At 50.1% G+C, this 27,203-nt stretch overlaps 1 protein-coding gene across 1 annotated transcript in view; it reads left to right on the top strand.

Annotated features, from left to right (window-relative positions):
- Positions 1-18,101, top strand: part of FAM83F (family with sequence similarity 83 member F) — a 31,189-nt gene extending 13,088 nt beyond the window's left edge. The window contains exons 2-5 of the mRNA XM_084751536.1: positions 6,524-6,691; positions 7,165-7,286; positions 8,764-9,434; positions 16,610-18,101. Of these exons, the coding sequence (XP_084607662.1) occupies positions 6,524-6,691; positions 7,165-7,286; positions 8,764-9,434; positions 16,610-16,659 (1,011 nt within the window). The 3' untranslated portion in view covers positions 16,660-18,101. The remainder of the gene's footprint in view (positions 1-6,523; positions 6,692-7,164; positions 7,287-8,763; positions 9,435-16,609) is intronic.
- The last annotated feature ends 9,102 nt before the right edge of the window (positions 18,102-27,203 follow it).

Below are 27,203 nucleotides of genomic sequence, written 5' to 3'. Positions count from 1 at the left end.
CCCTGCCTTCTGGCCTGGTTTCCTTCATGTAGGAACTCTCCCCCTTGGGTAAGTATTGTTCTCAGCCAGGGCTGGCTGCTCCTTCAGGACTTGGGTAAGCAGAGAAGCCACCAGGGCTTGTGAGCTGCTGGTGAGGCGGCTGCACTGTTTTCTCTGCCCTTGAGGAAGAGCTTCAACTCTGCCTTCTAGCAAGACAGTGCAAAGCTGTAGCCACATACACCAGATACAACAGACACACACATATCTCCATTTAGCAACGGAGAATGGCCTGTCCTGAGCTCTTTGCCAAGGGTGGGGATTCTGAAAGGACTCTGTGGACACCTGCCATCAGAAGCTCACAGCCTGGAGGGGACAGAGAGATGACGGGCAGACTTTACATTGGAGTGCCCAGAGGCTCTGTTGTTTGCTTAGAATACAGATGGGCAGGAAGCTGAACGTGGTTGACATTTCTGAGGGGAAGGACTCAGGAAATTCTGGGAGTTTTAGAAGCCTTGTAGATGCTTCATCGGGTTATGGAAGGTTCCAAAACAGAAGGATCTGAGCCACATGAGTTACATCCGCAAGAAGGCATTATTTGTTTGTATCTAGAAATAATTCAGTTTTCATCCCTGGGGTGATTCTGCTGGTACTGTTGAGTAGAGACCAAAGATGCTGTTAAATCACAGCAAAGTGCTCCAGCTCCGGCTCAGTGGTCACTGGTGCAACAGAGAAGTCCAGGTTAAGGTTACTATAGGTTGTTCTGAATGACCCAAAACGTAGGGCAGAGGTGAGACTTGCCCCACTGATGAGCCCTGCCTATGCAAGGTCTCTTAAGAGTCTGGACTCCTTTGAGGGTCATGAGACCAACTAGGTCATCAGCCTTGTTTTATGCTATGGAAGTGATAGGAGGGACCAGCCACAAAGCTATTCCAGAAGTTGAACAAGAGATAGGGACTCCTATGCTAGGGTAGCAGTATCCATGGGAACAAGAGGTTAGTAACCCAGAGAGAGTTTATAGAGCACTGTGAGGGATGAGGGCTGATAGGATTTGATCAACTGATCAATGAGGAGGAAAAGCCAGTAGACTTGGCTTTGCCTGTGCCTGGAGGGATGTTGAATTTGGAAGTGCCCATGGAGCAGGTGATATGTCCCAGCAGCCATCAGCTGTGTGGGTGTAGACATCTGTCAGAGCCTTCTGTAGTCTGGGTCATCTAAGCATATGGGGTCTGCAGGGCAAAGCAGAGCCTTCCTCCTCTCTGTTCTCTAATGGCAATTAAAGAAAAAGCTGGAAAGCGAGAGGAGTCATTAAAGCTGAATGGCCCCAGGAAGGGCATTCTGGGGCTCCCTAACCCCCTCCCTCCCACTCCCCGGCCCTTGCTGCTCGGGCAGGCTATCAAAGGAGGAGATGGTGAGCTACGGAAACACCCCATGAGGAGTCCTACCGCATCAGGGCCTCTTAGCCAGTGCGCCTACAACAGCTTCTAAACAACTGCCAGCTCGAATTAACCTCTCTCTCTCTCTCTCTCTCTCTCTCTCTCTCTCTCTCTCTCTGTGCGTCTCGCCTCAGTAGGTAACCAGGTGAAGGATGCTGGATGCAGAGCCAGGCAGGAGGGGCAGTGATTTTTCTCTCCTCACCAAATCGGTTTCCTTGGATTCTGAGTCTGTAAAGTCTTTTTTTTTTTTTTTTTTTTTGTAATGTATATATTTTGTAAACCCCAGGCCTCCATCTTCACCAGGAGCCCTGAAGTTAGACCTGGCATGGAGAATCATGGGCGCATTCCGTGCTGCCGCAGAGGGATAGGGGGTTGGTTTTCCTGGGCTCGATGCTGAGCATGAATGTCAGGCAGGGCCTTGGAGACCAAAGCGCAGTGTAATTATCACCCTCCACAACTACACTGCAAAAGTCAGTGCACATTTGATTTTTTTTTCCCCCCCCTGCCACAGATATTTCATTGTTTAATTGGTAGTGACACAGATGGCTGACTCTCACCAGGGTGTCTAAGACCCAGCCTCCTGCAACCTGGTCCTGGGAACTCTCTGCCTTTCACATTCTTTTTTTTTTTTTTTTTTTTTTGGTTTTGGTTTTTCGAGACAGGATTTCTCTGTGTGTAGCCTTGGCCATCGTGGACTCACTTTGTAGACCAGGCTGGCCTCGAACTCACAGTGATCCACCTGCCTCTGCCTCCCGAGTGCTGGGATTAAAGGCCTTTCACGTTCTTAGACCTGCACCAGTCTTAACTGTCCTGCTTGCTTTTTCAGTTTTTCAGTTACCAAAAAAAAAAAAGAAAAAAAAAAAAAGTAAGAGTGGGAACCCAGAAGTCAGCTGAGAACTGGTCAGGCAGTCCTAGGTGACGTGAGGTGACCCTGTTCTGGATACTGGGGAAGAGTTTAGAAATAGGAGAGCACAGTGGACTGTGGCGTTAAGAGAACACTGGCGGGAGAAAGTGGTCAGTTGTGGCCAGGATGTGGAGGTCAAACATTTGCTCTGGCCACTCTCACATGGGTTCTGGGGATCACACTTTGGTCATCAAGATTATATCCACGTGGAATAAAGAGGGCTCTCTGTGGGACCATGCACCTCCTCGGCAAAGGCTGCTGTACCCCTCCTGTACCGACCCTGGCCTGTGTCAGCCCCACTGGAGGACTTGAGTGTGTGTTTTTGGTTGGTTGGTTGGCCTCACATGCAAAAGAACTGCCATATTCCATAGTTCACAGGACACGACTGTCCCCAGTCAACCAAAGGCTCTCTCCCCTTTTCCTACCCTCATTTCTTCCCGTTCCTTTCTCCTGTGCTCAGTGTAAGTTCTCGGACGTGTTTGTATCCTAGAAAAATATGTGTTATCATAAGACTGTTTTATATAAATAGTATTAGGCTATAGATATCACTACAACATTTTCAATATATATATTGAAACAGTGCCTCTTGTGGGCTTGGCTGTCCTGGAACTTGCCAAGGGTGACCTCGAACCTCCTGATCCTTGTACGTCTACATCCTAATGCTGAGATTACAGAAGTGAGCCACCACTCTTTTTTGTTTGTTTGTTTGTTTTGTTTTTTGATTTTTTGTTTTTTTTTTTTGAGACAGGGTTTCTCTGTGTAACAGCTCTAGCTGTCCTGGAACTCTCTCTGTAGACCAGGCTGGCCTTGAACTCAGAGATCCTCCTGCCTCTACCTCCCAAATGCTGGGATTAAAGGCGTGCGCCACCACCGCCCAGCTGAGCCACCACTCTTTTAGGAGGAACTATCTGAAGAGATGGCTCAGCCGGTAAAAGCGCTTGCTGCTTTTGCAGAGGGCCTGAGTTTTATTCCCAGCACCCATATCAGGCAATTCAGGAGGTTTCCTGTAACTCCAGTTCCAGGAGATCTTGTGCCCTCTTTGGCCTCCTTGGGCACTTGCATGTATGTGATACACACTTAGATCCACATATTTACAAATAAAATAAGACTTCAAAAAGAGCTGGACATGGAACTCACCCATTGCTTCAGTCAGCTATGGAACAGCTTACTCTATACCTGTTTCCTTACCATGTCTTCCAGACAAAGACACTGAAATTGTTACCAATTCTTTGTTTTCCCAAGGGGAGCTGCAGTGAATATCTCATTCCTCTTCCTTTATAGACCTGTGCCAAGATCCAGCAAGTTCCCTGGTGCGGCCTGGTGTGGCTTTACTGTCTTATAGCACACATTTGGACCTAGAAAGTTCTTCTACCACACCTAGCTCATATTTTATAATTTCTTAAATCTCTACCATATCTGTAATTAATTCTTCTTTTCTTGTCAGTCTCGCTAGATACATGTCTGGCTTTAGTCCTTTCTAGGAAGAGGTTTTTTTATTTGATCTTTTTAAAATATCATGCAGCAGAGAAATGTGGTCTTGGACAGATGGGCCTGTTTTTGTTTTGCTATGTACAAGCTGTGTGGCCTTGGGCACATTACTTGGCCCCTGCACATTTACTTTCCTCAATTGTGAAGTGGGACTAACAGGGCCTCCCAGTAGCGCAGTGGTGAAGAATCAGATCAGAAGAGTTACCCAAAGTGCATGAGTGCTTGGGGAGTGTTTAGTGCATGTTTACTAGATACTCAGGGTTCTCCAGAGAAAGAGAATCAGCTCTGTGTGTGTCTGTATGTGCCTGTGTGTGTATGTGTGTGTGTGCCTGTGTGTATGCTTGTGTTTGTCTGTGTCTATGTCTGTGGGTGTGTGTGTGTGTGTCTGTGTGTGTGTGTGTGTCTGTGTGTGTGTGTGTATCTGTGTCTGTCTGTGTGTGTCTGAGTGTGTGTGTGTCTGTGTGTGCCTGTGTGTGTGTCTGTGTGTGTATCTATGTGTGTGTGTGTCTGTGTGTCTGTGCCTGTGTGTGTGTGTGTCTGTGTATGTGTGTGTATCTGTGTCTGTCTGTGTGTGTCTGAGTGTGTGTGTGTCTGTGTGTCTGTCTGTCTGTCTGTCTGTCTGTGTCTGTGTGTAAACAGAGATGAGAGAGAAGCAAGAAAAACTTGGTTGTCTTGGCTTTTGTTGGTATTGTTGTATGATGATTCCACCACTAGGTTACATCAGCCCAGATTGGTCATGAACTTTCTGTATATACAAAGATGTCTATGAGCTCCTGAGTCTCTGGCCTCCACCCTCCAAGTGCTAGGATTGCGGTATGTACCTCCACACTGGGCTAAGGAGATTACTTTTTAGATGAAAGTCTAAAACCTCAGGCTAAGCCAGCAGGCTAGAGACCTAGGGGAGAGTTGTACAAGTTCAGAGGCAGAATTTCTTCTTGTTTAGGAGACGTCGGCCTTTGTCTGTGATGGCCTTAGGCTGATTGGAGAAGGCCCCACACAATAGAGGAGGGTCTGCTCTATTTGAAGCCCAAAAATATACCTTCATAGAAACAACCGCCATGGAAGTTCACGAAGTATCTGGACCCTATGGCCCAGGCAAGTTAACGTAAAATTAAGGTCCATGGTGCCTCAGAGTGTCTTTGCTGGAGCTGTGTCTTTTGTCAGAAATGTTCACTTTGTAGCTCCCTCAAAGCAAGGAAGGCGCATTCCCTCTCCACTTGGCCCGGGTACTCACTGCCAGGGCACATCTCACATACAGCAGCCCCGCCAAGTCCCCTGCTCAGTGCCCCCTGTGCCTTTCTTCTCCCTACTTCTGTCTCATGGCACACTAGGGCATCCTATTCGTCGTAATGCTTGCTTTATTCTCCTTGCCCGGCTGGAAGCAGTACCTGCCCGTCTCTTGCTGCACACCACATGTCACCTGTGTAACTCTTAAGGCATTTATCTCTTTCACCTTCTGCCTTAGTTACTTTGTGTAAGCGGCTTATCATCCTGTGGCAATTGTAGCTTCTTATCTGTCTCTAGATCCTCACTGGGCCTCAGGGGGCTGCGTAATCATCATGTGGATGTTAATGATTGCCAAATGAAAGAACTGGCAGAGCCATAAGTGACACTGAAGGAAATGCGGCGATAGGGAGACCCCAAAGGCTAGACTTGTGGTATAGTGTGAAGATGGTGATGTGATGGTGACAGTGTTGTAGGTGATAGAAGCTTATTGAACATACTGTTTCCCAGCATTGCTCTAAGTGCTAATGTGTGCCACTGACTCATCAACACATTGAGATAGGTGCCATTATTAACTCCAAGGAGTCCAGGTACCAAAGGGCCAAGTGTGGAATTGACCTGGCTGAAGAGTCTGTATTTTCCACTACTGTACTTGGGTGTGTGGCACCTCACATGCCTTATCTCTTATCCTCAGGGCATCTGCACTTTGCAGATGAAGAAACAGGCTTACTGAGATCTAGTATCCTGCCTAAGATCATATAAGTAGAAAGTGGTGCGTCTACAGTATTAGGGGCCCCCAAGAAAACCCTTAGAGACGGGACGGGAGATGATTTGTGAAGGAAAATGGAAGCAGCTCAATCAAGTTAGAAAACTGGGTCTTCCCTGGGGTGAAAAAAGCCTCTGCTTCAGTGAGGACCAGTCAGGGTACGCGAGGACTCCTGAGCACGCTTCTTAATTTGATGATGAGGGAGGGGGAAGGCTGAACATCAAAGGTCAGGAGTGCCTGGCCAACTGGAGCTCTACCACCGTCAGCACTGGGGACTCACAGGACTTTGCCAGCTCAGGGAGACAGAGTACACAGGCCCGCTGAGAGAGCAATGGACATGCGGATCTGTGGCTGATGGAAGTGAACTCCTCCCTTACACCTCGGGCCATAGCATCTCCTCACATCTGTTCTTTCCCTGGGCAGCAGGGGCAGCTGTTTCCAGGCTCCCAGTCCTCTTCTGATATGGCTTCTAAAGAGTTCTGGAAATTTCCAGAGCGGACTGGGGTTTACCCAGTATGAAGTACCAGCAGCAGAGCCTGCTCCCTCAGGCCTTCACCAGAATTCAGTTGCTCTGAAATTAGTGTACATGAAGAACCCAGGAATGGCGGCAGGTAGGGGTCTGGACTCTTGGCCATCAGTTGCTCCAAGGCAAGGTGGTCCTCTCTGGGCAGGTGTGTCTCAGAACACGTAACAGTCACAACATGTCTTAGCAGCACCTTCTCTGTCCAGGTCATTGCTGTGGTCATGGATCGTTTCACTGACGGGGATATATTCCAAGACATCGTGGATGCTGCCTCTAAGCGCCGGGTCCCTGTGTACATCATCCTGGATGAGGCAGGGGTGAAGTACTTTTTGGAGATGTGTCAGGGCCTGGAGCTTGCAGACTTCCGCATTCGGGTGAGTTCATCCTGGCCCAGGTTTGTGGGCCCTTTCCTCTGGCTCCTCCTCCTGCCTTCTCCCAAGCTCAGGGGCTCAGGCTGAAGTTCAAGATCCCAAACTTTTTTCCTTCTCTGTGAAGCCGTGACTCAGGAACCTGTAAATGCTTACTTATATATCCTGGAGCTGCTGAGGCTGAAGGAGGCAGCTCTGGCCCCACCCTAACCCCGCCCTAACCCCACCTTGGGGTGCTCAGCCTGTAGAACCACAGACTTCCCTGTCAGGTTCAACACAGGGCTGTAATTCTCTGGTGGGGAACATTGAGCAAGAACGCCCTGGGCTTATTGAAAGTAAAATATGTAAGGCTGAAAGAAACAGAGAATTTTTGGTAGGCTCGGGCAGTAGGGTACTCTCCCAAAGCAAGAAAGACCTTGGTGCAGAGCCTTGAGGTCTCCCCAGACAGGGCAATGGTGTCTCTCTCCTCTTCTCAACAGAACATCCGTGTCCGCTCTGTGACAGGAGTTGGCTTCTACATGCCCATGGGGAAAATCAAGGGGACTCTCTCTTCGAGGTTCCTGATGGTGGATGGGGACAAAGTAGCCACTGGATCTTACAGGTGGGTTGGGCCAGGTCAGGGGAGGGCTCAGGGGACCTGTATTCATGGTAGCTGTTCAGGAATGGGCTAGCCACAGTCATGCATTTTTAAAAGGCGTCGTCTGTCCTGATGGCAGACAGCCCCCTGCGAAGCTCTTTCCTCAGACTTTCTGTTGATGGATTGATTAGTCCAGAGAGAGAGGATCAACTCTTCCCAGGCATTAAGCATTGCCAGCTCGTCATGGTCCCCGGAAGCTGGTTGTACGTTGAAGTCTGGTTTTGGGGTGGGATAAGTAAGAAGTAAAAGGGACAAGATCTGGGAGAGAGATGTGAGATGTCTTAGTTACTTTTCTATTCCTGTGACAAAACCCCATGAAAGAAAGCATTTCATTTGTGGGCTCACAGGGTTAGAGTTCATGACTATCATAGCTGGGAGCCTGGCAGCAGGCAAGCAGGCATGACGCTGGAGCAGCCACTGAGAGCTCACATCTACACACACAAGGCAAAGAGAGCTAACCGGAATGACATGGGTTTTTGAAACCTCAAACCCCACCCTGAGTGGCACACTTCCTGCAACAAGGCCACACTCCTAATTCTTCCCAAGCAGTTTGACCAACTGTGGACTAAGCACTCAAATAGATGATGAGCCTTTGGGGGCCACTCTCATCCAAAGCGCTATGGATGTGGCACCGAGAGACGACTCAAAAATCTGAATTGAAAAGCGGAGTCCTAGGTACATGAGAACCTGTATGTGAGCCATCTCTTTCCTCTGAGAACGTAAAAATCTAGGCGAGGCTTGAGCACACTGTAGCAGTGAATAAATGACCCCAGTCATCTTCTGTAATTAAAGTGTGGGTTTTACAGACACTGCACTCTGGGAAGGATCAGTACAGGTGGACCAGTGCTAGCAATGGCACAGCTTAGTTCCTGTGTATTACATGTGTTATTTCATTTGAGCCTCAAAGCCTTTGAGTTAAGAACCTGGGGGTCTGGAGAGATGGCTCAGAGGTTAAGAGCACTGGCTGCTCTTCCAGAGGTCCTGAGTTCAATTCCCAACAACCACATGGTGGCTCACAACCATCTATAATGAAATCTGGTGCCCTCTTCTGGCTTTCAGGCATACACACAGGCAGAAGATAGTATATATAATAAATAAATAAATCTTTAAAACAAAAACAAAACCCAAGAAGCTGCCATCTCCCTATGGCATGCTCTGCCTTAGGTCCTCCACATTCTACAAGGCACACGCACAGGACAGGGCAGATGTGGATCCAGGTCTGACTCCTCAAGCCCCATGGGAAGGAAAGGGAAGGAGAATTTGGCCTTTTGAAAGGAGAGTGGTCCAGTGTGAGAGCAAGAGGCACCTTTCTCCAGGTGTCAGGCAGTCTGCCCACGGCGACAGGGCAGGTTGAGGCTGGGCAGTGCAGGGTGTTGAAGGAGCTACTGGTAAGACACTGGGGAGGTCTGGGCCATCCATGTCTCTGCTTTTCTGTTCCCAGCTTTACTTGGAGCTCCTCCTATGTGGACCGGAATCTTCTCTTGCTCCTGACGGGGCAGAACGTGGAGCCCTTTGACATAGAGTTCCGAGAGCTGTACGCTATCTCTGAAGAGGTGAACTTGTCCCAGCACCTGGGCCTAGCAGGCAGGCGTGGCCTCAACTACTCCTCTACCGTAGCTCGAAAGCTTATCAACCCCAAGTATGCCTTAGTGGCAGGCAGCCGCTGTCCTCCAGGAGAGATGATGCGCTGGGCGACTCAGCAGCAGCGGGAAACTGGTACAGAGGGACAGGAGGGTAGTGGTGGTGGTGAGTCTGCCCGGCGTCTGGAGAGCTTTCTGAATGACCTGGCCACAGTAGAGCAGATATTGCCCACAGTGGAGCCCGTTCCCTCGAGATTGCTGAGACCAAAGGACGGGAGGATGGTCTCTCACGCGCATGTAGACCTAAGGCACAAAGCCCAAGAGGCGCTCCCCCAGAACGGCAAAGCAGAAGCTGCCAATGGAGAGGCCACCCCAGCCAAGGAAGGCAAACGCTTGAGCAGCAGGCTGTTCAGCCGGCGAGTGAAGAGGCCTGCGGCACCCAACAACACGGCCACCTCCCCCTCCACTGAGACTGATGTAGAGTTTCCTTTGGGGAAGAGGCCCACCGAGGGTTCCATTGCCAACATGTCAGGTGAGCTTATGGCCCTTATAGACGCTCTGCCTCCCGGCTACAGGGGACAACTTGCTGGCAGGAAGCAGGCAGGAGCTCCTGGGTCAGAAGGGCCTCCGTTCCCAGCCTACCTCTGGTCATTGAACCTGGTGACCCTGGCTGGGCAAGTCACCGCAGGTCCAAGTTTCATGTTCCTTGCCTCTGAGAGGGAGGAGTGACACATGCCTTGCTTGGTGTTCAGCTCTGGGAGGACTCTTTCTACTCCTCCGTGGTATCCCCTTCATAGGCACACAGCGAAAGAACGAAGTGTGACCAGCTTTTCTTTACTATGTGAAGAAACAGCACAGCCCTGACTGTGAGTCTAGGGCTCTTGCTGGGCCACCCCGTTCCTTGCTGTCCTCGCAATCTGACCTGGTCAGACATATCCCACCTTCTCCTGGTCCCACTGATGCTCTGAGCCAGCTTCCCAGTTTCTGTGGTAAGTTAGAACTGGTTTTTTCCCATGTCTGTTTGAAAAGCAGATTTGCCTTCTGGGAGAAATTGGTGATGCGGTGACATCTTTTCTAACCATCTCTCTGGAACTTCTTGAAGCCCTGGCTTTTTTTTTTTTTTTTCTTCCCAAAGCAGTCATCAATATGACCTTTCAGGAGTCTGGTGATGACAAACAGGCTGCTGTGGAGCCTTGCTCATCTCAGCATCCCTGAGTTGGGAGGACTCTTTGCTGGGATTTTCTTTTTCTTTTTCTTTTTCTTTTTCTCTTTCTTTTTCTTTTTCTCTTTCTTTCTTCTTCTTCTTCTCCTCCTTCTTCTCCTCCTCCTCCTTCTTCTTCTCCTTCTTCTCCTCCTTCTCCTCCTCCTATTCCTCCTCTTCCTCCTCCTCCTTCTGTGGTTGCAGGGCTTTGCAGTGATGAGAACTCAGCTCCCTGGCTGGCTCACTAGGTGAAAGCTGATTGTGAAGTGTCCTGAGCAGCCCAAGGCTCCCCGGACACAGGTATCCCATAGACCTGGCTTTGATCCAGTCAAGGACCTACAGCAGGGAAACACCACTTTTTCTCCTGTTGAACCCAGGAACGTAGCTGCCTCTTAGAGCAGGTCTTGGGGTCTCATGGCGTGATATGATCACCAGGACCCCACCCCTGCCTCCAGTGGGGCTACACTTCCTGAGCAGCTCTACAGGCAGGTTCTGCATGGGGACTCCCTTTCCCTTCTCCCTCGTGGTGGCTCTTTGAGTCCAGATCGGGAAAAGCACATTAAGTGCCTGGCATGGAAATGACCGCAGGCAGACTCAAAGCCAGGCCTGGACCTTGGCCTCTCAATGGAACGGTGGTTGGTCCCCCATCCCCATTCCCCTTGGGCCTCCCCGGGGCTCCATAGCATCAGATGCCGGATGTGCTCTGTGGCTCTGATTTGGAAGGAGGGTTGCCATGGTGAACACCTGGCAAGGAAGAGGAGGGGGGTAAGCCCAACCCAAAGGGGCTGTTTCCCAACTCCTGACTGGCAGTCAAGTGGAAGCTTTCTCTTCCCCTGCCCCTCACCCTGAGGTGCTGTTTCCATAGAAACGCAAAGCCCATTGTCTTGTCCCTTCCCGCTGCCTCTGGTGTCAGATTCTCCCGCTTAGATGACTTGGGCAGTTAGTGTTTGCCTATTTTTGAGCATTTGTACACAGGGTCATGGGGCCAACAAGCAGACCCCATTGTGCCTTTGGGGCTCCCTCTCTAGAGCACCCAGTCTCCTGAGCAGAGGGGCTAAGGTAAGAGTGTATAACAAGGTAGGGAAGTCTGAAGTGTGTCCCACCTCCAGCCTGGGGAGGAACGGAGAGGTAGCACTCACACATGCACCCTGCCACCCCATCAAGGCCCCAGATCGCTATTGAAGCCACTGGCCTCTGTTTCTTTCTTGCTCAAAGGCAGAGTTGAGAAGCAGGGTTTCTCCCACCAAAGGCACCGTCCTACACCCTCTCTACCTCCCAAACCCTAGGCTCAGGGGCCTCTGGTACCTTTCCTCAAGGTGGCAGCCACTGAGCAGCTGACTACACACCCCAATCCTGGGAGAGCTGGATGCTCTTCACTCCTCAGAGAGGAGAGCCATTGGGGAAGGAATCCTCTCCCACAGGGAACCTTCAAGATGCAAGGGACAGTGGTGACCTGATCGATGCCCTCCCCCCCTTCCCCAGTGGCTGTCTCCTCTTCTGGAGGAGGAGGAGTAAGCTGGGGAGGGCTTCTGAGGTTCCTCAGAGTAGATGCTGACTGTCCTGTCTGTCTTTGCACCCTCTTGTCAGAGCGGAGGTGGGTGGATGACAGGGTGGGTGAAAGAGAGAAAGAAAGAAAAAGCCGAGAGCTGACAGCCTGTAAAATTGCTTGATAAGAAGTATATAGTTGTCAAACAGCCTGCAAATTTTTGCAAACCCAGGTGTGGCCCTAGGGAGAATCTCACAGAATCGCCTTCTTTGGGGCTGGGCTGGGGGAGGGGGGTTGGGGTGGGGAGAGGCCAGGATGGAATTAGCCTGGTAGTTGGAAGACCCAGAGCCCCCTCTAGTGGCTGAATCTTGGTGTCCTTTGCCTTTTTCTTTTTCTCTAACTAAGCTTTGTCCCTGCACTAGGTAATTAGCTCCTGCCTTCCTGGCCACTTGCCACCTGCCCTCATACAGGATCTCTGGGCAGGCTCTCTGGAGGCAGAGATTTCCCAGTCTCAGGAGGGCACAGCTAGGGGCGTTCTTGTTTAAAAATCCTGTGGATAGAGTCTGCACTGCTGGGCTGGGCACAGAAATCTGCATTTTTGTTTTGTTTTGTTTTAAAGCCACTGTGAAACAGGCTTTAGTCAACTAAATCTACCATTCTCTGGATGGCATTCACCATATTGGTAAAGACTAAGGAATTGATGACGTTCAGCAAAATGTGGAATGCTAGTGGTGCTGACAGTTTTAAAAAAAAAAAAAAAAAAAAAAAAGCTTTGGAAACCAAAGCTTGTATCACAGCTGTTGCTGTGAAGATCCATTTCATCTTTTAACCAATCCCCGCTGCCAAGAATTTAAAATTCAACACTACATTAAACCATAAGCATAGCATAGGGATGCCAGTGTCAAAGGAATATATGCAGCAAAAGAGTGGACGTCAGGATCTCCACAAGACTGTGCTCGCTCCTGTGGGGTTAGCATGTGATGGCTCCAATGCTACTTTGCCCTGTCTGCTTCTCACACTGCACTGTAACAGACACGTTAGCAGGCCCTGAAGCACCGAATGTAGCTATCCGCGTTTTGGTTTGGGTTCTTTCTTCCTTCCTTCCTTTCTTTCTTTCTTTCTTTTTCTTTTTCTTTTCCTTTTTTCGAGACAGGGTTTCACTGTGTAGCTTTGGCTGTCCTGGAACACATTATAGACCAGGCTGGCCTAGAACTCACAGAGCTTTGCCTGCCTCTGCCTCCTGAGTGCTGGTGTTAAAAGGTGTGCACACCACGCTGTGCTGATATCTGCTCTCCCGGTGCAGGAGTGTTCTTCAGACCAGCACCAGCCAGCGCAGTTAGTTACAGGAGACTCCCTAGGAGCTCTGCCCTCACTGGGTTAGAGGCGAGGATTCCCTGGGGCTGTTCTTGAACCCCTAGGGGATCATTGGTAAATGGACAATGGTTTTCAAGTGTTAAAGGGACATCATGTGAAATTCTGTCACTCAGAGCTCAGGTGGTGCTTGCAATGTTAATGACACCCCATGAACAAGATCCTTGAACTCCAAAAGGGGACAGCCTTGTGACCACAGACAGGCTGTGAGGAAAGTGCAGCATGGTCTGTCTCTGAGACTCCTCAAAGCAGCTGCAGCTGTCTCTAAACGGTTAGAGATGTTGGTTAGAGATGTTGTGGTTACCCTGCCTCTTTAGAGGCCGGATTGCCTGCCATCCCTTCTCTGAGTTTAGGGTCGTGGCTGCTAGGTGATGACGTCAGGCTCTTCAGTGTTGTCCTTTAGGGCTGGATGTCTTTGTTGAAAATCTGAGTTCTAACCAAGGACAGACTGGTGGGGAGGTGCCTCCAGGGCTGAAGATCTGTGCCCCTTACTCGGGAATGTCACTCAAGTGTTGCTCTTGAGGAGCATGTGTGGAAGGCCCAGTTGCTGTGTAGAATCTGTAGTCAGAGCTGATTATTCTGGGCCCTGTGACCAGCATGGGGTTCTGGTCATGTGACTGAGGTGAGCTTTGCTCCAGAGGCAAAGCAACTCTAGTGTTCATATATGTATGGTTTACTCCATTTCATGTGTGTAGCTGTTTTGTCTGCGTGTATATATGTATACTACATGTGTGCCTGGTGCCTGCATAGTTCAAAAAGAGGCATTAGGTCCCCTGTAACTGAGTTTACAGTTGTTCGTGACCCACCGAGTAATGCTGGGGACTGAACTTGGGTCCTCTGAAAGAGAACAGGTGTTTTTAGCTCCTGAGTCGTGTCTGCAACTCAGCTGTACTGTTCTTCCCAGTTCCTCTGAGGCTGCCTGGGCCTCTGCTCACTCTCTCAGGAAGGTGCTAAGTACCTTGCATCATCCAGCCTTGTTTGCACTGGTCTGAACTCCAAATAGCTGACCATTGCCTACTTATTTTATCCAACAAGAATATGGTTTTGTGGCGGTACATGCCTGTAATCCCAGCACTCAGGAGGCAGAGGCAGGCAGATAATCTGTGAGTTTGTAAGGCCAGCCTGGTTCACAAAGGGAGTCCAGGACAGCCATGGCTACACAGAGAAACCCTGTCTTGAAAAGCAAAAAAGGAAGCAAACAAATAAACAAACACACAAAAAAGAATATGGTTTTGGAATGTTTGCTCGGTGGGGCACCGTTCTAAAGTAAGCAGGGAACGGAGATCAAAAGGCCTTTCTTGTGGTGCCCATTGCCCTAGCGACAGTTGAGCGCAGGGAGTATCGTGACTGTCACATGGTACCCAGGGAAGGCCTTTGGTTAAGGAGCACTGAGCAGTGCCTCACATGGACACGTGGATATCAGGGAAAGAATGTTCCAGATACAAAGAATGTGAAGGCCTAAAAGCTAAAGGAAGAAAGAACTTACTGGCGTCACAGGCCTGGCCACGCCTTCTCCTGAAGCATCTTGCCTGCTAGCTGTTGTTCTGCATGCCCCAGCCTGTCTGTCACATCCCGAGCCCCTCCAATTGTGCCACTCTCTTGTTTTGTTCTTTCAATACAGGGTTTCTCCGTGTAGCCTTGGCTGTCCTGGAGCCCACTCTGAAGACCAGGCTGGCCTCAAACTCAGAGATTTACCTGCCTCTGCCTCCCAAGTGCAGCAGCAGCAGCAGCAGCAGCAGCAGCAGCAGCAGCAGCAGCAGCAGCAGCTCCGCCTGCCTGGCAGTGCTAATCCTCTTTGCAGCTTGGCTTTCTCACATAAGTCTTCCTTGGGCCATTCTCCTCCCTGCCACGCATACGTTATAAAAGAAATTGTTTGGTTGGTTGGCGTGATTCTTCCACATTAATCTGAGAGGGTCTGAGGCAACTGCCCTTCGCAGTTTCCTGGTAAATTAACATGGAAGGAATGATGGAACACAGAGAATTTCCCCTCAGGCCTGTTTCTCTCTCAGAGTCATGGAAATGAATCCCAAGGGTAAGGGATATCACCAGGCTGTCATCCAACCCTACAGACAGAAGGGTTGGGCCTGCTAAAGACCAGTTTCTCTGGGAAGGATCTAGCAAGGCACAGGGTCTGTGGGTGCTCCTGTGCCCTTGGCACACTCCTGTCCACCTTTGGGATCCAGAGGTTGATTTGGCTTACCTGCCTTCAAAATGCTGCTGCCTCTGGGGAGGCACTGCGTGTCTGCTTACCAGGCTTAAGCCAACAGAAAAAGCCACCGAGGAGAGGAAGTGGGAACCATGCATCCGCTGTTGCTGCAGCAGCGAGGGGCTCCAGCGTGGTAGAATTTAATGACTTTCACAGAGCCACACCAGACACAGCCCTCAGCACCACCACAGAAAGCCACTGGTTTCCTGTTCCGCTGCCTCCTAGGCAGTCACTTGCCTGTGTCTAAGGGACACCCAAGAAGGAGGGGCTCGGTTGGTTTTGCAGTTAAGCCCTGAGGGGTGAGTTCACTGTAGCCCCAGTGAGGCAGTGGCTAGTAGATCGCAGACAGCAGGTGTGGGCAGTGTGGCCTTCGACAGGCACGGGGACTCTCAAAGGGGCTGAAGCACCAGAGTTCCGGGTCTGCCCCTGCCCGTGCGCCTCCTGCTACTACAATTCACAAGAGGCAGTCGTCACCTTAATTAAATTCACAGCTGAAGTGATATGGAAGGTGGTGTGAGCGCCGGGGAGATTGTCTTCAGTGTATGAGGAGGAACAGGCAGGAAGTAGCACAGCGGCTTCCACCTGGGAAAAGCAGCCAGCAGGCACTCTGAGGATGTGGACTCTGCCTTCAAGTGTCCAGTGCCTCCAGGGCCAGCCAGAGGTGTGAGGTCTGCCTCACAGCTCCCCTTCCCCCGCTTTCCCAGAGTTCAGAGCAGGGTTCAGCCTTTTCAGACTGTGAAGGAGGTAGAAATAGATGCAGAGGCCAGAAGGGGGAGAGGGGGGACAGGCTAAGGGGGGGAGGGGGGACAGGCTAGAGAAAGGCAGCCTTCGCAACCTCGGGCCTGTGCTGTGCCATCCTCTGCCTGCCTCACTCCACAGCAGTGTGCCCACCCTGCCCACTCTCCCCAGGCATAGCTTTCCTTCTCCAACTCAGTTACCTGCATGGCAGAAGGAGCCGAGGAGGCCAGGGCCTGTCCCTGTCCCTGTCCCTGTCCCTGTCCCTGTCAACTAGCCACTTTAGGAATACAGGGCTACTACTTGCTTCAGCTCTACAGTCTTTCTGGCTCTCCTCATTGTTGCCCCTATACCCTCCTGTTAGGGTCCCTGGGAGTGCCCTTGATTTCACTCTGAGAGCTTGAAGCTGCCTGGCCATTTAGCTGCTAGTGCCAGGCATCTCTAAGTCACTGGTGGCTGGCTCCTGGGTCCCCATCGTCTTCGGTCAGGAGACAGACTGATGTCTCCAACCGTGGGGATCCTCTGAGCGTAGTGAGGCTGCTGGAGCAGATAGTACCTTTGCTTCCCTAATCGCCCTGTCGAACTGGATTCCAGATCAGCAGCTTAGAAGAGAGGTATTAGCTTTGAACTTCACACTGGCAGTATGGATGGTTCAAGGTCCGGCTTGTTACTCATCATGCCCTCCGTGTTTGCGCCCTGTCTCCGCAGGTAAAGGAAGCCCCAGTAACACCAAGCCCAACAACTGTGTGATCTCCTGAGCTGCAGGGTGGTGGTGGGCAGGACCTGCAGATGCCCACCCATCCTGTCCTGTGCTGAGGAGAACGTGACAGGTATGCTGCCCTGGGCCACACATCAGACCCTCACCAGGCCTCCTACCCTGCAGCCTCTATCCAGTCTTAGGGCTGGAATCCCAGATGGCAGGATCTGAAGCGTCTCAACCATCGTACACCTGTGGCAGACCGCAGTGGCTGGACAAGTGACACCTGCCGCTACCTTGTTTACATGAAGCAGAAGCCTTGCTGGTGTCTGCACTCCTTTGTGTCTGTTCTCCATTGGGCCAGCCTGCTCTACGGGTCCTCAGGTGGGACAAGGGCCATTTTTTTTCCTGCCTTGGTAAGATAGGCCATCCAAGGCAGCCCCAGCCACTTGGCCTTTTCCTTGGATTTCTGGTGCTGTCCAGTTCCCCATACCCCAGAGGTTGATGGGGGAAAGGGGCGGGACTCTGAGCCAGCCTTGCTCCAGCCTTGAAACTCCAGGAAGAAGATGAAGCTGAAACGCTGGGCCATTGGCTATTGTGGCCTTATGGACATCCATTCCTGCTGGCTCCTCTGAGTGGAATTGGGGTATGGTTGGGGATACTACAGTCTCCAACCAGTGACAGGATCTGACCGTGCTGGGGAAGAGCCCCTTTCCCTCCTACATTGTCATAGCAAGCCTGGCCTGAGTGCCCCCAGGGGCTCCCTGGATGGTGCTGTTGAAAACGGCCTCTGTAGTAGAGTGCCTTTCCCTGTGCCTGCTCCTTTCCATGAGCTTTTGTTTACAGACGCTGTGGAGGATGGGAGTTTTGAGGAGGAGACCGGGGCCTAGGACAAGAACATTAGTGTTTCTTCCCTGATGGTCCATGGCCTTCTTCACCTACTAGGGCTTCCTAAGTGAAATTTCAGCCAAAGACTAGCCTTAGCCTCCTTTAAAATGTCAGGCTGTTCTTAGAGCCTCAGTTTCTTGAAATCAGGTTGGTCTAGTTGCCGGGACAAGCAGCCACCTCCCCGCACAGTGACCTGTCCAGGTTAAGGGGAGTGAGCATTGACACAGAAGACATCATCTAACTACAGACTCCGGGTCAGCCCTCCTGGACAGAATGACAGGGGCAGGGGCCACACAGAAGCTTTTCCTGGCCTCAGAACCAAGCTCTTGGGTACCACCAGTACCAAGGAGGGGACACAGGCTTCTACAAAAAGCAGCTGACAAGAGGCTGGGAGGAGGCACTGTGGACTATAGAAATGGGGCAACATAGCAGTCTGTGCTGGTGCCTGGCTTCCCTGCTGGTGGGGAGGAAGAAGGAAAAGAATAGATGCCCTCAGCCCAGAGTCCCCTCTGCCTACCCTGATGTTAGCTTCCAGGAGTGGGAAGGGGCCCCTACCATGGCTTCCCAAGCCTTTGCAAGAATTAAACACTTCTGGTAAGTGCTTCCTGATACAAGGCTGGCAGTGTGGTGTGTGCTTATTCTGGAAGAAGCAGGGAGGCCCAGGTAACACAGGAGATGGGCTGTTATACCTCTACTGCGGTGGTCACCTTGGAGATAATGCAATACAAGAAACATATACGGGGGGGGGGGGGAGACCCTCCATGTAGAGATTGGTCGCCTGAGACTAGGAAAGAGGCCAGCTCCTAAGCAATTCTGTTGAGGCCATCTCTGTCCCTAGTGAGGGAATCTAGCCTGCTTCACCCCTGTCCCTGGGTCAGCCCTCCTGGACAGCAGCTGGAGTGGGTGCTCTTTCCTCAGTGCTGCTCTCTCACTGAGACACATGTGTTAGTTGTGAAACTTCAAAGACTAGCTCAGAAAAGACTCCATCAAGGGACAGCTCACTGCCAGCCCCAAGTCCCACATCACAAACATACTAGTGGCCATCCCTGCAAAGTCTGGGGAGGGGCTGTGCCATGCTCTGTAGGATGTGGCCCAGGCTAGCTTCCAATGGCTGCTCCTGTTCTCCTGAGCACTGAGGTTAGAGCCACCGCAGCCAGCCTCCCTTGTGTAGCTTTGGCTCTGCGGTTGGCTGGCTTGCCTGAGGTTTTCCCATCCTGCCACATCTTCCACCTTTGTCCTAGTTACCTTGTTTAACACTTCGCTACCTTGTTCTCAGAACAGGTGTGTTTATGTGCACACATATGCCTCCTTCCACTCAGCTCTCTGTCAGATTTCCTCCCAATCTGTTCTCCTCCTTTCTGTCTCAGCCACGGAAAGCACCATGGGACATACCTCCTGTGTACCCAGGAGTGGCGTTCTCCAAAACCAGCCAGAGCTGACAGCAAGAGAACCTTCCAACTCAAGCGAGGCTGAGTGGGAATTGCTATCCAACTGTCATGGCCACGGTCTGAGTAAACATCACAAAGCCCACCTAGCAGCTAACACGCCCTGCTCGTACCATGGCTGCCGTTTATCACCTGGCACGTCCCTGCACTCACTCACAGAGCTGAGCCTGACCGAGGTCGGAAGAGCGCATGCTAGAGAGAAGCAAGGGGTGGCAGGTGCAGGCAAGCAAGCGTTTTCACAGGTGCAGCACTCTCAGGGCAGACCCACAGGCCTCATGGGATCACCCCGACTTCCCACCCTTCCCAGCAATGCTTCTTTCCCAGCTGCGGAGCAGGGAAGGCGCTGCTCTCAGTAACATGCTCTGCCCCATCTAGCACAATGGGTGTCCATTCTTCCTTGGCCAGGCTCCGAGCACAAGCGCCACATCTGCCTGGCTCAGTGCCATAACCATAGTATCTTCTTAGTATCTGTTGGCTAAATGGTTGAAAATTGGACAGCTGCAGCCAGCGAGATCAGTCCGTGGGTAAGGCCCCTTGCTGTACAGGGATGGTACAAGGATGAACCTAGGTTCAAACTCAGAACTAAGGGTGGAAGAAAAGAACCAACTCCCAAAAGTTCTACTCTAACCTCCGTGTGTACACAGTAGCACACTGGTGTCACTGTCATTCATATATACATATCTGAGTCCTTTCAAAAGGAAACCGAGGGCTGGAGAGATGGCTCAGAGGTTAAGAGCATCACCTGCTCTCCCAGAGGTCCTGAGTTCAATTCCCAGCAACCACATGGTGACTCACAACCATCTATAGTGAGATATGGTGCCCTTTTCTGGCGTGCAAGCACACATGCAAGCAGAATACTGTATAAATAATAATAAATCTTTAAAAAAACAAAAACAAAAACTGAGAAGGACCTTGAGATTAGCAGGTTGGTACGAAGTTACCCAAAGGTCATGGGAAAGGCTGGAGTCCGGACATCTCTGCCCTTCCATGACAGTCATTCAGGGACAAGTTTTTAATCCAGGAACAATGCTTAGAAGCTAGAGCAGTGTCTTCAGACACCCAGCAGCAGCTTCAGGGACAGATGCCGACATCATAGGAGATGAGCTAGGACCTGCCACCAAAGCCAGCAAGCATGTGGGATCCCATAGGAGGCACAGAAGAGCATGCCCACAGCGCCCATGGCTCTAAAGGCAGAAAATCCATTGTATGCCGAGAATCTTCCTTTGTGGTTTAAATTTCCCCACTGGCAGCTTTGACTCCCTGGTGTGGCTCTCGGATGTAGCTTGAAGGTTAGGGGACTGGATAGGGAAGGACAGCTCACTGCTTGTCTGCAGTGACTTGTTTAGTAAGTGGATAATTACTGGGTGCCAGGCCTGGGGACACACAGTGACAGAAGAATGCAGTGTTTGTAAGCAGAGTGCATGAAGCCGTGTGGTGATGGCGCACACCTTTAATCCCACTGCTCTGTGAGTTTGAGGCCAGCCTGGTCTACAGAATGCGGTCCAGGACAGCCAGAGCTACTGTCTCGACATTTCAACACTCTCTCTTGAAGAATCAAAACCCAAAAGCAACAGAAAAAGAAAAGAAAGCAGAATGGATGAATGCTACTTGTGGTGACTTTTCATGGGACATGAAGTAGAATAGGTTGGGCCCAGCCAGAATCCTGGCTCTGCCACTGTATGGCTAGGCTGGAGAGATGGCTCAGTGGTTAAGAGCACCCACCTGCTGTTCCAGAGGATCTGAGTTCAATTCCCATCAACCACATGGTGGCTCACTGTATGGAGAGGGACCCAGCAGGCTTACTTCTGGAAATTGGGTTTCCTTATATGTCAGATGGAGGACACTCAACCTGAGGCAAAGCATCTAGCCTAGCATAAGGAGGTCCATCCAGGCTTGGAGCTTCCAGAAGTATTTTATGGCAGATTCTCCTGTGCACTTACCCTGGCGATTGGTCAAACTGATGGTGTTCGTTTGACAAACTGTACTCAGTACTTGTTCACCTAGAGGAAGTTTTGAGGCCCAGGTTCTGAAAGAAGGGAGGAGAAAACCCACCAAAGCCTCCATCTTAGGAGTCAGTGTTGGACAGGGACCTGTGTTCCCCATGTGTACCACATCCCCACCTCAGAAGGCAGCAGATCTAGCTGGTTCCATGAAAACCTCACTTTTCTTGACTGATAGTTTTGGGTGAGATGGACAATTTTAGCTTCTCTGGAGAGAATACTGTAAATACAAAGTACAAATAAAGCTTAGCCCCAAACCAGGATTCTGTGCTGTGAAGAAGTGGGCCAACTTGGTGCCACATCAGCACGGTACTCCCCCACCCGGGCCCCATAAACTCCCAACTCCCTCAGCTAGCTGAGTTCACCTAGCGTCCCTGCCAGCGGCTGCCTCATTACCCCCACAGCGACTGTACTAGGAGGAGCCTCCAGCCTGCCCCAAGAACACGCTGGATGCTGAGACGCCCAGGGAGCACACGTGGAAACACTGGTGGAGAACGGCTGACACCTTGTGGCCAGCTGGCAGCTTGCATCACACACCTCTCTAGCTCAGATGGCCAGGCTTGGGGGTGGACAAGCGAGCTCTGTCAGTCAAGCCTGGTGACACACACTTCTCATCCCAGCACTTACGAGGCTGAGGCCAAGAGGATTGCCGCAAGTTCCAAGCAAGCAAGCCCCGTCTGTGTAGTGAGACTGTGTAGCAGCCACACACCATACATAAACAAATGGGCACAACCGAATTTCTGTAAAACTTACAGGTGCTGAAAATGCCAGACATGTAATTGTCACATATCACAAATATATTGTTAGTATTGTAATTCTTTTTTTTTTAAATTTATTTATTATGTATACAGTGTTCTGCCCACATGCACCCCAGCACGCCAGAAGAGGGCACTAGATCTCAGTATAGATGGTTGTAAGTCATCATGTGGTTGTTGGGAATTGAACTCAGGACCTCTGGAAGAGCAGCCAGTGCTCTTAACCTCTGAGCCATCTCTCCAGCCCATTGTAATTCTTTTAATCACTTAAACATGTAAAAACTCAGGGCTGGAGAGATGGTTCATTGGCTAAGAGCATTGGCTGCTCTTCCAGAGGAGTCAAGGTTGACATCCAGCACCCACATTAGGCAGCTCACAGTCACCTGTAACTACAGCTCCAGGGAATCTGACCCCTTCTGGCCTCCTCAGGCACCTGCACACACATGTACATAAATGTAATTAAAATAAAACTAGATTTTTTTTTCTCGAGACAGAGTGATAGCCTTGGATGTCCTGGACTCACTTTCAACTCACAGAGATCCTCCTCCCTCTGCCTCCCCAGTGCTAGAATTAAAGATGTGCACCACCACTGCCCAGCTAAAACTACAAATTTTTAATGAAAATGTAAAAAAAAAAAACTCAAGCTAAGGGTTTACAACTAAGTTGTAGACTGTGAGCCTGGCATTCTGCAGGTCCTGCCTGGGCCAATTCCTAGCACCAGAAATCTAATTAAAATGTAGAAGCCATTCTGAACTCAGGCTGTAGTGACAGGTGGCAGGCTGGACTGGGACTGCAAATTCTACTTTGCTGGCATGTAGCCCAGGACACCCCTTCACACCTGTGTTCCCACTGACTCTCAGTCATCACATTTGACATCTGTGTCATCGTTCTAGTGAGAGGAATCCCCAGCTCTCCTCTCCCAGAGGAAACTGGGGAGCTGTTGTTGTTTTCCCCTCATGTCGTGTTTACAGATATGCCCATCGGGTGCCCTGTGCTAAGGGGCCATGCAAGAGCCTAGAGTTTTAATACTTACTTTTATGTTTTCATTTATATGTTTTAAAAAATCAGAACAAAAAAGCAACTCACTGAGAACTCACTGTATCTCGGGTCCTTTGTTATATCTGGTTGGCAAGCAAGGACGAAGGGAGGGAGACAAGTGTTTAGATGGGGAAGCTGAAGGGGTATGGAAGCCCAGAGAAGGCATTTGACCTGGGTGTGGAGTTCCGAGGAGAATCCATGACAGAAGAGGGGGTTCCTGAGATACCCCTGAGGGAACCATGGAAAACCTTAGAATTTAGAATTTTTAGAATTGGAAGCATTAAAGATCCTGCAATCGGGCTGGAGAGATGGCTCAGAGGTTAAGAGCACTGGTTGCTCTTCCAAAGGTTCTGAGTTCAATTCCCAGCAAGCACATGGTGGCTCACAGCCATCTGTAATGAGATCTGGTTCTGCAGGCATGCACACAGCGAGAACACTGAATATATAATAAATAAATAAATCTTTAAAGATCCACAAATTAAGGACACAGCTGGACTCAGATGCAATTATCTGTCCCCAAGACCTCTCTGTTCTTGGCCTCAAGTTGCTTTGGATTTATGGAGGGGGGCGGATAGAAGCCATTTTTCCCTCACTCCTTCTGTGATTGCCTCAAGGGGCAATGACAGCTGAGTGTCTTTTGTGTCTAACTGATGCCTGTGGCCAGCCTGTGCACGGACTTGCTTCCACCCAGGGCTACAAAGAATGTACAGAGGAAAGCTAGAGTGCATGGGCGAAGCCCCTCATAAAGGTAGGGGTGGGGGCAGTTCAGACAGGGTGTTGAAGAAAGTGGAGATTTACTGGACAAGGAGGATGGAGCATGCAGAGCTACAGAAAACAACAATAAACAAAACAACGACAAACCTTACATAACAGGATAGTGGAGGGGATGCCTTGGCCAGGCTGAGGGCTTCTGGGAAGGGAGCCATGCTTCCTTCACAGGATGCTTTCTGGTGAGTCCCACATGGCCTGGACAGGAAGACATGGTAAGTCTGGTTTGTTTTGGGTGGTGATGCTTGTTGTTTTTCAGCTTCATCAATTAAAGACCATGTGTCCTTTAGCAATTACTTCATCTCCCTCTTCTGTCTTTTCCTCACAAGGACAAATAATCTAACATATGTAAAATGTTTAGAGCCATGACAGCCAGCTTCATGTCCCACACGGCCAGAAAATGATGTGGCCATATTTAATATTCTGCCATGACCACCTTGGAAAATCTTTATATTTTCCAAGTAAAAACCCTTGCATCTTTATTTTGTACCAGCCTTATAAATTATGTAGGCAGCCCTGCCTGAAAAATTCTTGCTTTAAAATGTTAAGTTTGGGCTAGAGATGCAGCTTGGTGGAGCGCTTGCCTGGCATGCATGAAGCCTTTGGTTTGACCCCCAGCAAGTCATAAATTGGGCACGAGGGTGCACACCCGAAATCAGCACTCAGGAAATGGACAGGAAGATCACAAGTTCAATGTCCTCCTTAGCTACATAGGGAATCAGAGGGGAGTTTGGGATGGATACATGAGACCTTGTCGGGTCATATTATTATCTTAGAGTCAAGAGAAACAAATTGGATTTAATATATTTATTCCTGCACAAGGAGACTGGTGTCCTTAGAGGTGGAGGCAGGGTAAGGGCCCAGCCCTTGACCACAGAAAGCCTGAAGAACGTGCGGGGCCCCTGAAAGAGCCTACGGAAAGAGATGGCAGGGGGAAAAAAAGAGCCTGAACGGTTGTGGAGGTAGGAGGAAAGCTGGCTATTTTGGGAAGTGAAGAAAGAGCGAATTCTCAGAGTAAAACATAGTGGTGAAGCCATGGAAACGGGACCGGGAATGTCTCTTGGATCTCAGCCACAAAACAGGTTACAGACAAGCTTAGAGAACCCGGCTTCAGTCAGGGAAAGCCAGTGTTAGAGAAGGAGGGAACAGAGGTGGAGGTGGACAGGGCCACAGGATATTATCTAAAAAGCTGGGGAAAGGACACAAGAGTATCTTTGAAGAGGAAAGCCAGGACCCAGTTGGAATTCAAGAAAAGGCCACCAGAGGGCGGAACTTAGCCAGGAAGAGGCATGCTTTTTCTCCGAGCCTGTAAGGTGGCTGAGGGTTAGGACTGGGGCGTGGATGGGTAGTCAAGGGACTTCCCTCCCCAGCTGTACTACGAGCTCTCAGGCCACTGTAGCACTATGAGGAGCAAGGGTTTCCCCAGCTGAATCAGTCTGCCCGGGTTTAGCTACTACCTGTGGTAACCTGGAACACGTTCATTAGCCCTCTAGTGCCTCTGTTTTTTCCATGTGGAAAATGAAACCTATCATTGCGGGAAAGATTAACTGCTGTAATCCAAGTAAAGCCCTCAGCACAGAGTCTAACACACAGCATGTGTCAGTGACAGCGGGCTTGCGGAGAGCCACATCTTAAGGTCCTCTGTGAACAGCCTCTGTGTGTCTAGAATCGGCCAACACACCGAAAGGACCAAGTGTCCACTGCTCAGCCGATTTGCTTTTCAGGAAACGCAGCCATAGAAACCTACAAGTGATTTGAAAGTGACACAGCGTCTATCTCGAGGACTTTTGTTGCATAATAAATGCTGCCAGACTTGAAATAAAGGAGCCTGTCCTTTGTCATCTACACCCTCCTCCATTGCTCCTGGTCATTGGTTACCAACACATCCGCATCAGCTTAGTCAGCTGTCAGCTGTCACCTTGACTTTTGGATTAGGTTCCTTTCCAGGGATCACCTCACTGTTATGAGATTTGAGAATTGGAGAGTGCTTTGCGAATCTTGCCAAAAGTCTCAGAGCAACGAAAGGCCGAAGTATGGAGAGTGTTCGCTTGTGCTGCAGTGAGGAGTCAGGACTGGGGACTGGAGCAGAGCCAGCTGGCTATAGCTGCCCCGAGCCTGCATGTCATTGGGGAGCAGAGTTCCTATTGGTTTGGATCTCGTCCAGGCTGAGGACAGAGACCACAGCATGGTCTCTCACGGGACACAACGGAAGTCTGCTGCTTGGGATGGCTGGGAATACTTTTGGTAGCCATCCAAGGCAACTGTCACTCATTAAATCTGCCTTCCCCTCCAGCAGAAAGCCAACTTATAGAACACCATATACAAAGCTCCCAGAATAGTACAGGGCTCCAAGAACACCGTGACGTGGCCAGCATACAAATGTGCAGGGGCTAAGGATTCTTTTTGCTTTCAAATCTGGGTGGGTTGGAGCAAACAAAAAAAAAATTTTTTTTTTCTTCTCCAAGTGGCATCCTGAGAGGAAATGAAGAGACTATGCTAGTCTGGACTGCCTTTCTGGACTCCACTTGATTCCACAGCCAACAGAGCATGCTGGGAAGCCCTCTGGCCATGACACTGAGCTCAGGAAACACCTTGGACTGATTCAGTAACTTTACCTTCACACCAGGTTCAGCAAGCCCTAAAGTCCTGACACTGACTCCAGCAGGAATTTGAAAGCTTTGCCTTCTGCCATAAATACTTTATCAATTTATTGGGCCTCCTTCCTATCTTTATGGAAAGTGAGGACTAACTCTGGCCAAAGCTGTAGTTTGGAGGGATGAGGGGTCTCAGCACCCAGGCAAGACTGCATCACATCCCACTGTCATGGGGGATGTGTGTTTCTGTTCCTGAAAGGTCACCGGAAGGCATACTCCTCTGTGGGCAGGTTGCTAAGGGATAGGATTATGGGAAGTGTTGATTTCCTACTTCAGAACATTCTGTGTTGTCGTATTGAGCAAATGTTCCATTTATTCAGTGCTACTTTTTAGATTTTTCTGAGTCAAGAGTCTTACTATGTAGCCTAGGCTGGCCTTGAACTTTCTACCCTCCTGCCTCCGTCTTCCAAATGCTGGGATTACAAGTATGTGCTCTTACACTTGGCCTTTCAACATTAATATTACGGTCAGAAAAGCAATCTCATATGGAAATGTCAAAGACAAAGATTATAGGAAGAACAGACCTTGGGCCACTCCTGGATGTTCTCCTACATTCTCTTTACCTTTCCCTCATGGAGCAGGTCCCCACCTGTTCCCACCCTCTTCCTTGCTGACCGCATTTGTCCTGTGGTTCTTATAGATGTCACTCTGCTTGGAAGTTGAGGGCCCTGTCCTTCCAAGACTGGGTCCCCAGTCCCTCCAAAACTCTGCCAGAGCACTGTATCAGAGCAGTACCCTGTGCTTATGTGTTTCCCTATTGTCCACTCCACAACAGTGAGGTCCCTGTCAACAAAGAGGGTGTTTTTAATTTGTGGAGCAACCCTTGGGCCTGAAGAAAGTTCTTAACAAGCTCACTAAGTAACTACTGAACAGTTTATTGGGCTCCCTTTTATAGACAGATCAAAATAAAGGGATACAAAGAAGAAAAAGAAAACTATTTCAAAGATCTTACAACAGAGATTTGCCCAATAATTCATAGAAAACTAAGCATTATCTTGAGGGTTAAGACTGAGGTACAAACCGGGCGGTGGTGGCACACGCTTTTAATCCCAGCACT

The sequence above is a fragment of the Acomys minous genome (assembly GCF_964271855.1).
Source record: "Acomys minous genome assembly, chromosome: 12".
NCBI classification, from domain to species: domain Eukaryota; kingdom Metazoa; phylum Chordata; class Mammalia; order Rodentia; family Muridae; genus Acomys; species Acomys minous.
The sequence above is the reverse complement of the archived record's forward strand: the minus strand, read 5'-3'. Positions and strand labels throughout refer to the sequence as shown.